At 36.9% G+C, this 11,079-nt stretch overlaps 1 protein-coding gene across 1 annotated transcript; it reads left to right on the top strand.

Annotated features, from left to right (window-relative positions):
- The first annotated feature begins 2,221 nt into the window (after positions 1 to 2,221).
- Positions 2,222 to 3,112, top strand: LOC132186200 (LOB domain-containing protein 1-like). The gene is made up of 2 exons (XM_059600053.1): positions 2,222 to 2,412; positions 2,671 to 3,112. The coding sequence occupies exons 1-2, from the start codon at positions 2,224 to 2,226 to the stop codon at positions 3,007 to 3,009; spliced, it is 528 nt and encodes a 175-aa protein (XP_059456036.1). The 5' UTR covers positions 2,222 to 2,223; the 3' UTR covers positions 3,010 to 3,112.
- The last annotated feature ends 7,967 nt before the right edge of the window (positions 3,113 to 11,079 follow it).

The raw sequence follows: 11,079 nt of genomic DNA, 5'->3' as shown, positions 1-11,079 counted from the left end.
TTTTTCTTATTAAATATCGAATTTGTTCACTTGATGAAAAGCTATATTCTGTTGGGTACACATCTCTTTTTATTATTATTATTATTCTTATTATTCTTTTGGAGCCAATTCCAACTTGAAATTGCAGAAGACCTCAATGAATAATTCATTGAGTAAAAAGCTAATTTTTTTTTTTTTTTGGTTAAAGCAGTTGTGGCGACAATTGACTTGTTGAGGCGAGTACCAAACGTTTTTCTAACAATAACTAATCTAATGATTTGTTTACACTGTCATATCAGCATTATGAAAAAAATATAAGAAAAAAATGTAATTTTTAACATTATTCTATTCAAAATGAGTAATGTTACTCTTTACATATTTTTATTACCACGTTGCTTATTTTAAGTAATTTATTTTAATAATTAACATAAAAAAAATTACTTAAAGCACGTCACCTCAACCGCTATAAAACAAATATATAAAACAAATATGGTAAGTAAGTGTGAAAAGTTAATTACTTTTTAAGCTGCCATCCAAAGTTGTAAAGTTGAGACTCGGCTTGACAAGTTTTCATATTACTTCTCGCTTCATATGAGAAAAAATCCCAATCCGAAGGAAATTTCATGGACAGCCTGCAGTCTAATCACAGTCCAAGTTATCGGTACAAGTAATGACGAAATAGTAAAAGCACGTGGGAGTTGAACCAAAAGGATCGTCATGAAAATCAAAACGGGTAAGATTTTTCTACATCAAGAATTAGAAGGAAGAGACAAATTCCCTAAAACAAGTTTGACCAACGGCCTCAGCTGGAGAGCTTATCTCAAGGATTGAAATGTACTTGATGATGGGGTCCCCAATAGCATTATATGGTTGTATTAAGGGCCTAATTCTTGTTTGCGTGTCTAATCCGATCTTGTCGAAATATGGGTATAAAATTATATAAATTAATTATAATTCGACCCATTTAATTAAGAAAGTTAGACATCATGTTCAAACATGGGTATAATATTATATATGTCTAAGGGTAGGCAGATTAATCGTTTACCTCCTACCGACCGCTTATCGACCGTCACCAAAACGTCACCGACCGACAACCAACTTTCGACAGTCGGTAGCAAGGACGGACCCAGGTTTCAATTTGAGGAGGGATCAAGGACCAAAATTTTTTTGGGGAGGGACAAATTGACAAAAAAAAAAACTTTTTTTTTTTTTTTGCCTAAATTTTTTATGTTATTTTATTTTTTTCTTGTGATTTGGGGGGACCAGGGCCACTCCCTCCGTTATTGGTCGGTAGGCGGAATAAAAATACTGTTTCGACATTGGTTTGGTTCAGTAGGCGATATAAATTTTTTTTAATCGCTTAACCAACTTAGTCGAGTTTTGAAGTGAATTTTGAATTTTATCTCTTAACTTTCCTTATTGTGTTTGTCCAACTGATTTGTGGTTGTCATTTTGATCAATGTTTTTTGAATTTACTTTTTCTTTTCATTTATTAAACATATTATATATTTAGTAACTATAAGGAAATTGATAAATTTTAACATAAAAACTTGTAACTGACTTAACCAACCACCTATTAACCGACTAACTGATTAACCGAAAAAGTTGAAACTATTCCTTGTCGGTATGAAGTTGGTTAATTAATCGACTTTTATGAATCGGTAGGCGAAATGCCCCTACTGACATCGACTGAACCGATACTCACCCCTATATATGTCAACCATAACTCGATCCATTTAATAAAATGGGACAGAGTTATCAGACTCTTCAACTCTAATTCACTAATTGAATATTAGATTCGTCTTAAATTTGTAAATTGTATAAAAGAATTGCATGCCGACGTTACATTAAGGAAACTTCGTCTCCCTTTTGAAAATAAAAACGCTTTAAATCTGCTCTCTAAAGAAACAAAAAGTACTTCTCCAAGTCCAAACTAAACAGCACCCCTTTTTCAAATTAGACAGCAATTTAAGAAGAATTTGGATGTCATAATGTGGAAAATTTCTTGGTTGGGAGAAAAACCAACTGTTTTTTCCAATATCCACTACAGTAGGTATCACGTTTTTCAACAAATTCATCATCTAAGTGGCCGCCTCCCCCATCTTCCATGCGCTTGACTTTTGAAATTTTAGCACCCAAACAAACTAGCCGTAGCTTTCATCCTCCCGGCAACTTCTCATGCATCCTGTTTATATAACTGCTTATAAAACTTCTCCAAACTGCAACTTTGCCCTCCAAAATATCATGGGCTTCCATGTGCTGGCAATGGCAGCAGGCAGCAGGGCCCATCAACCGTGTGCCGCTTGTAGGATGCTCCGCCGGAAATGTGACAACAATTGCTTGCTTGCGCCTTACTTTCCCGGTGATGATGTGGAGAAGTTTGCCGGTGTGCATAGAGTGTTTGGTGCCAGCAATGTTGCTAAAATGATACAGGTGACAAACTTTTGTACATGAAATCCTTTCTTCTTGTTAATTTCTTTTCGCTGAGTGCCATAATTTTTGAATTATCGTTTAAAAGATTATTCGGGTATTATTAGATTTATCTCTTCTTATTAGCTTAGGTTTTCTGGATAACGAATAATCTAACATGATATCCGAACAAACATTATGAGTTTGAACACCGTCTTCGTCACTCACATCAGATGTTTGAACATTGGACTAATATATATGGGTGTTGTTTTGGTCTTTTAGACGGTGGAGGAGGCAAAGAGGGAGGATGCTGTGAAGGCAATAGTCTATGAAGCAACAGCAAGGCTCAGAGACCCTGTTTATGGGAGTGTTGGAGCCATTTTCCATTTGCAAAAGATGGTTGAGGAACTCAAAGTGCAATTGGATTCTATCAGGGCTCAAGTTTCGGATTCGCAGAAACAAAAAGATCAGCTGTTGGACATTCTTATGAATATTCATCACCTTGATCTTGTCTCTCCCATCAATGATCCTCTCCTTGATCGTGACAGTTTCACCTTGGATGCTGAAACCATGGCATATGATCCTCTTCAATTTCCTGTAGAATGTGATTGGATTTTATAGTGGGTTAGCTGACAGATGAAGTACAAATATCAAATTGATGTATTATTAGATCATCTTTAGGATAAACGATTTATTTTCCATGATTAATATATTATCTGCTGTATACTTGCTGCATTATTTTGTACACTTGTATGACTTTTATCAATAAAAACGTTCTACTCAATCACTTGCACATTATTTTAAACATGAAGAAAAGCTTCAAAGGCCTTGGAAAAAAATTATGTTTCCTAATGTTTTGATTTTTCATTGTATATGCTTATAAAGGTCAATAAATTATGGGACTTCTGTGGAAGAAGACAAAAATAAGTGTTGGAAGATAAGATTTAAGGTGGTGCAATTTTCCTGCAACTGGTTGAAGAGACTGAATGCCGCCGTTGCATGCGCCTAACTATATTTGGTAGCATTTTTCCAGAATTCTTGATTGGAATATTATAATATTCATGTAAGCAGTAAATGGTTCGCAGATGAGAGATGGGTTTCTTCAAGTTTCAAACTTGCAAGGCACGGCAGTATGCTAATGCCAGTATAGTATGGTTGGTCGATTTTCTAGTCAAAGTCATGAGGGGAAGTCAGTGCATGAAGACAAAGACGGCGCAGATGAGAGTCGTGAGACCGGCGCCTGTACTTTCTAGGCGCTTGTAGGAGTAGAATATTCCAGTCCCCAGACAGACTGAACCAGATCTTGAACAACTAGTTTGATTTTTTCTTTATAAAAAAAGAAAAAGAACGCCATAGACTAATTAAAAATGGAAAGCAGGGTAGACATAAAAGCTATGTTTGCCCCCGGCCAGGGCCGGCACTGTAGCTGGAACGGCACTGTTCCAGCTACAGTGCCATCTGACATGTACAGTGCAAAAAATTCACTTTGTAATATTAAATTTTTTTTTAAAGCAAAATATTAAAAAAAAAAAAAAAAAAAAGGAGAAAGATGGGGTGGCTGGAGCCACCCCCCAGGCCGATATGGGGGTGGTTCGATACCCCATAATAGAGGTCGTCCGACCATAAAAGGGACGGGTGCATTTGGGGGTGGCGGACCACCGAGAGTGAGTGGTTTTATTCACCAGCGGTAGTATGGAATTGTAGAAACCAACTGACCGGACCACCAAATGCGCTAGATCCCTTTTTTTTTTTTTTGGCCAAGGGGTGGTTGGAACCACCCCATCTTTCTCCTCTTTTTTTTTTTATTTTTTTTATTTTTTTTATTTTGCTTTTTTAAAAAATTAATATTACAAAGTCAATTTTTGGCACTGTACATGTCAGATGGCACTGTAGCTGGAACAGTGCCATTCCAACTACAGTGCTGGCCCTGGCTGAGGGCAAACATAGCTAAACACTCTGCAATGGCCCGAGAAAGAGAAGTGTTACACATCAATTTCTTGGACTTGTACGGAGATAAACAAAAGATGGGCGAAAGTTGGAAACCAAACATTTATCTCTGAGAAATAATCGAAGTGAAGAGCACTGATTTATTTTGGAAATTAAAAGTTGAATAAGACTAATTTTGGTCGAACGAGAAGTAAGGCTTTGTTGATTGATCTTGATGCATCGCTACCTTGCACAAAAACCCTAGAGACTCGGCATAAGGCTCAAGAGAGAAGCTCGGTCCACCAAGCTAGGCTGTTTCATATGCGAGCTTAGAGAAAATAGTTTTCTAGCCATTGAAATGGATTAGTATGCAATTTAAGATGTATAGGGGTGAAAAAGACAGTTTTTATTATTAACCGTTAACTGCACTAACCACTAACCGCTTTTTTAAAATATAATATATATTTTTATTATATATATATATAATATATATTTTTATTATATATATATATAATATTATATTTTTATTATATATATATTAACTTGAAACGAGGTGGTTTCAATCTGTTAACAGAATAAATTCTAGCCACGGTTGAAATAGATATTCAAAAGTGTTATAGTGGAGTTCAAACTCATAGAGATAAGGTTGTTATTGAAGATGAGGGTAGTTGAAGATGGTGTTATATCAGATCTTATCAACACTTTTGAACTTGTAAATCTGATCTTTATATTTGTATAGTTATCTTTAATTAATATACTGCAATTGTAAATCTATAAATATATTTTGAATAGAACTTTACTAGTATCGATTGAACCAATCTCATTTCATATTCTTATCTTGGTATCAAAGCCATATTGGCTAACCCCTTTCTATCGATCTTTTCTTTGTTTCTGTGAAACATTTTTCAATGGCTTCCGCAAGCTCTACTGCTTTCTCCTTACCTAGCCTTAATTCTTCAGGACTTGTCAAACTCGAAGGTTCTAACTACTTAAGTTGGTCCACACAGTTTCTTCCTGCACTACGTGCTCATGACCTTGTCAGCATCGTGGATGGCACATAAGTTTGTCCCCCTGAATATTCTATTGATGCAGAGGGCAAACCAACATCCGTCCGCAACCTAGAATTTCTAGAATGGCAAAAAAAGGACCAATTCATACTGGCCTAGATCAATTCCATTCTTACTGAGAGGATCCTATCTACCGTATATGGCATGAATACGGCTAAACAAGTTTGGTCTTATCTTTCTAAAAGATTTGTTCCCAACTCACGCACCAGTATTTCTCATCTGAAACGTGAACTCCAAGTACTCCATCAAGGTTCCCAAAGCTGTTTAGACTTTCTTCTCAAGGCCAAGAGCTTGGCAGATCAACTTGCTGCAATTGGCAAGTGTGTGGATGATGAGAATTTGATTTCCTATGTGGTTGGAGGTCTTACCTCATCCTACCATCCTTTCATCACCACTCTGAGCTTCTTTACAAGGAACACCCCTATTTCTTTTGATGACTTCCAAACAAAGTTGCTAAATTATGAGCACTTGCTTGACACTTCTCAGAAGGCTATTCAACCAGAAGGAGGTCAACTTGCCTTCTTTACACACAAGAGCAAACCTCAATACCCGCAGCAATATTCCAACAAGAAGTCAAAGTTCCAATCTTACAACAAGCAGCCAAATCGATCATTTCAACAATCATCCCAACGTCTGCAGCAATCTCGACAGCAGCAGGAATCTCGATCCACTGGTACTCATCCATTTATGCCTCCTAATAGAGTTCCCTGCCAGATTTGTGGAAAGCTAAGCCATAATGCCCTAGATTGCTACCATAGGATGAATTACTCATATCAGGGTCGTCATCCTCCTCAGTTGGCAGCATTGGCCGCACACACTCATGATGATGTTGATCCCGAACAACCATGGTACCTTGACAGTGGTGCTAATCACCACATAACTTCAAACCTTGAGAACTTAAGCCTGCAACAACCTTACAAAGGAGATGAGAACATGACAATGGGGAATGGAGGAGGCCTGCAAATAGCAAACACTGGTTCTTCTTTAGTCTCCACTTCCAAATCTAAATTTTGTTTACACAATATTCTTCATTACCCACATGCTTCATCTAATTTATTGTCTATACAAAAATCTTGTAGAGACAATGATTGCTTCTTTATACTCACTGCTACTTGTTTTATCATTAAGGATATGCTGACCAAGGACATCCTCCTGTAAGGGCCGAGTGAAGCAGGTCTCTATCCTATCTACTTGAAGCAGCTACAGTCCAATAAAGTCAAGTCCAAAGCTGCCTTCCTATCGTCAAATCAATTTTTATTGCATTTTTCTGCATTCCTAGGAGTCACAGCACCTCTTGATGTTTGACACTCTTGACTTGGACACCCAGCTAAATCGGTTATTCATCAACTCTTACAGAAATCCTTATTACCTTATTCTGGTTCTGTAAAACTCAATAAGTTATGTGATTCATGTCAAGTGTCTAAAAGTAGAAAATTATCATTTCCTACTTCTACTCGGATCTCCACACATCCACTTGAGTTAATTCATTCAGATGTGTGGACATCTCCTATTGTATCAATTGGTGGCTGTAAAAATTATGTTGTTTTTATTGATGACTATTCTCGTTTCTCATGGTTGTTTCCTTTACATAAAAAATCTGAAGCTCTTTCATGTTTTATTAAATTTAAAAACTTAGTTGAGAACTTTTTCTCTTGCCGAATCAAACAACTCCAAACTGATAATGGTGGAGAATATGTCTCAACTATGTTTAAAAATTTTACAAACATGAATGGAATTTTACATAGACTGACGTGTCCATACACATCTGAACAAAATGGAATCTCAGAAAGAAAACACTGCCACATCACTGAGACTAGTCTATCCCTCTTAGCACAGTCCAATCTGCCTTCTTCTCATTAGGTAGATGCATTTTTAACGGCTACTTATTTGATCAATCGTATACCTACTCCTATTTTGGATAATGTTTCCCCTTATTTCAAACTCTTCCAAAAACATCCTGACTACTCAGTATTGAAAAATTTTGGGTGTATTTGCTATCCCTTACTCCGGCCATACACATCTCATAAATTAGATTTTAGGAGTAAAAAGTGCATCTTTATTGGTTATAGTAGTAGTCAGAAAGGGTATAGGTGTCTTGATCCCAAAGATAATCGTGTTTACATTTCACGTCATGTTATCTTTGATGAATTCCAATTTCCAGCAAAAGACACATCTGCTTCACGCCAACTTGCAACGGAGACTCCTATTGGTATAGCAATTCCTTCTCCCAGGTATCTTATCTTCTTCTCATTTAAATACAACTTTATCTCCTGCTCATACAAATTCTGATATTGTTGTTGAGAATAGTACGTCTAGTACTGCACCTTCCGAGTTTGTTATTGATAGCAATTTGAATTCTCCCATATCTCATGCTCATATCAATTCTGATTTGGTTGTTGAAAATAATATATCTCCTCCTACCACATCTAACTTGATCCTATTAACAACCCAACCAATTTCTCCACACTTATCCTCTAGCCCAATAGCTCAGCTGCTACCTTCTAGGATGGTTACTAGATCTCAAACAAACTCCTTAACCCCGAAAAATTATCCCAACTTTCAATTATACTCTTCTACTAAATATCCCCTTCAAGCACTTACCTCTATCACTCTTCCACTTGAACCCAAAACCTATACACAAGCCGTGAAGAACCAGTGTTGGCTTGATGTTATGCGTGCTGAATATGATGCATTACTCTCCAATAAAACATGGACATTATGTCCTAGGCCATCACTTAAGAAAGTAGTTCGCAACAAATGGGTATTTAAACTCAAGCAAAAATCAGATGGCAGCATTGATAGGTATAAAGCCAGACTTGTGGCTAAAGGATTTGATCAAGAAGAGGGTACGAACTTTAATGAAACATTAAGTCCTGTCATTAAACCAGCTACAATTCGGTTGGTTTTAGCATTGGCGGTTCACTTTGGCTGGTTTATTCAACAATTAGACATTTCTAATGCCTTTTTGCATGGCTTTCTTGAGGAAGAGGTATTTATGGAGCAACCCAAAGGATTTGAAGATGCTATCTTTCCTGATCATGTGTACCACCTTCATAAGTCACTTTATGGCTTGAAGCAAGCTCCAAGAGCTTGGTTTATGCGTCTTTCTCAAGCCCTCTTGGACCTTGGTTTTTCAGGCTCAGCAGTTGATACCTCCCTATTTCATTATCACCACAAATCGGTTCATGTTTTTGTGCTCATTTATGTGGATGATATACTAGTCACAAACAATTCATCTTCTACTATTATGACTCTTATCTCTCGGTTGAAGTGTGAATTTGTTGTTAAGGACTTAGGCCCTTTAACATACTTTCTTGGCATTCACGTTACAAGAGGTCCACATGACTTGTTTTTATCTCAAACAAAGTATATTACCGATTTGTTAGACAGGACCAAAATAGAGGGTGCAAAACTAGCTTCTACATATGTGCATCAGGAGGCAAACTCTCACGATTTGATGGAGACCCCTTGGCTGATCCTACAGATTATAGGCATATGGTGGGTGCTTTACAATATTGTACGCTTACAAGGCCTAACATTGCCTATAGTGTCAATCAATTATGTCAGTTTCTTCATGCACCAACTACACTTCATCTCACTACCACCAAGCGTGTATTACGCTATCTCAAAGGTACAACTGCTTATGGATTGCATTATACAAAAAGTTCTTTGCAATTTAATGGATATTGTAACTCGGATTGGGCTAGAAGTCCTGATGATCGAAAATCTACTACGGGTTATGGAGTATATCTTGGTCCATGTATTATTTCTTGGGTTGCTAAGAAACAAGCTGTGGTTGCAAAATCCAGAACTGAAGCTGAGTATCGGTCTATGGCTCTTGCGGTTGCTGAAATGTATTGGCTTCGCATGTTATTTAAAGAGTTAACCATTCCACTTGTTAATCGACCATGCTTATGGGTTGATAATCTTGGAGCTCTATCTTTATCTTCTACTCCAGTGTTTCATGCCCGTACGAAACACATTGAAGTCGACTATCACTTTATTATAGAGAAGATTTTTAACAAAGATATCATTGCTCGACATATTTCGACTCATGATCAACCATCTGATATTTTCACCAAAGGCATGTCTAAAGATCGCTTTATCCTCTTACGTGACAAGTTGAAGGTCTTTTCTCTCCCTATCAACTTGAAGGGGGATGTTAACAGAATAAATTCTATGATATCTATGATATCCATATTAGCAGCTAAGGATAAAGCCACGGTTGAAACAGATATTCAAAAGTGTTATAGTGGAGTTCAAACTCATAGAGATAAGGTTGTTATTGAAGATGAGGGCAGTTGAAGATGATGTCATATCAGATCTTATTAACACTTTTGAACTTGTAAATCTGATCTTTACATTTGTATAGTTATCTTTAATTAATATACTGCAAATAGTAAATCTATAAATATATTTTGAATAGAACTTTACTGGTATCGATTGAACCAGTCTCATTTCATATTCTTATCTCAATCATCCTAGGTCATATTATTAGGAAAACTTCTTCTTTCTCTTCAACGTTGCCTCCTCCTTCTTCCTTTCTTCTTCTCTTTGACGCCGCCTCCTTCTTCTTCTCACTAAAACACCTCATTCTTCTTCTCACTGAGACGCCTCTTTCTTCTTCTCTTTCAGTTTCACGCTGACGCAACCTCCATCGCCATTCTCCCTCGAACTCGAGCACGAATTCGAGATAGTGAGATACCTTGTTACATTTCTCAAGCATGATTTTTTTTTTTTTTTTTGGTTTTTCAAATTGATCTGCTGAAAAAGCTTGAAAATATTGTTTTTTTTTTTTTTTTTTTTACTGAAAAAGCTTGATCAATCTGTTTGCAGGCTTTGTTGAAAGCAAGGTGGTTATTTATCCGCTAATCGGGCGGTTAACCGCATAGCGGTTAGCGGAGGTAGATGCGGTTAGCGGTTTTAGCCATTAACCATTAACTGCAACTGTCTTTTCACCCCTAATGTTCGTTAAGTTGGATTTAGAGCATGTTTGGCTCTGCGGTTGCAAAGCCAAAAACGAACTTTTGAGGCTTAAGAAGCCCATTTCAGGAAAAAATAGACTGTTTGGTAAAATATTGCCCCATCGCTTTTGAGAATGGAAACGCTCAAAATCACGTTTTGGCTGAAGCTCGAAAATGAGGCTTCAGTGAAATGGACTTCTAGAACGAAAGGCGCGCCGCACTTTGCACTCAATGAAATTTATGAACCGACAAAAATACCTATACCAATTTCAACAAATGACAATCATACCCATATATAAGCATCACCTTGAACCAAAGGTATTATTATGCCGCAGTTGAGAGCCGCTACAGGGAGAGAGGATCAAGCAGAGGTTCATCTCGTTTTGGTGAGTTCGTTTGATTTTTGATTATTTTCATCTCTTTTGTTCCAATCTTGATATGTATAAAAGAAGTTTGCAAGATGTAAATTGAAAGAGCTAAACATAAGAGAGAGACCTGCAGAGAAAAATATTAGAACAAATAAAGCAGAGAAGAAAAAATACAGAAGATAAAAAAGATGGCTTTGGAGTCGCAAGATGTAAGATGAAAGAAATAAGACCTTCGTAGAAGAGCATTAGAAAAAATAAAGAGAATAAAAAATAAAAGAGAGACCTGCGGAGAAGAAAAAAAACAGAGGATAAAGGGAGAAGAAGATAAAGAAGGTGGCTTTGGGTGTTAATGGTTGCTGGGACCGA

This window comes from Corylus avellana, chromosome ca7 (genome assembly GCF_901000735.1).
Source record: "Corylus avellana chromosome ca7, CavTom2PMs-1.0".
Classification (NCBI taxonomy): Eukaryota; Viridiplantae; Streptophyta; class Magnoliopsida; order Fagales; family Betulaceae; genus Corylus; species Corylus avellana.
This window is presented reverse-complemented; position numbering and strand designations above follow the sequence as displayed.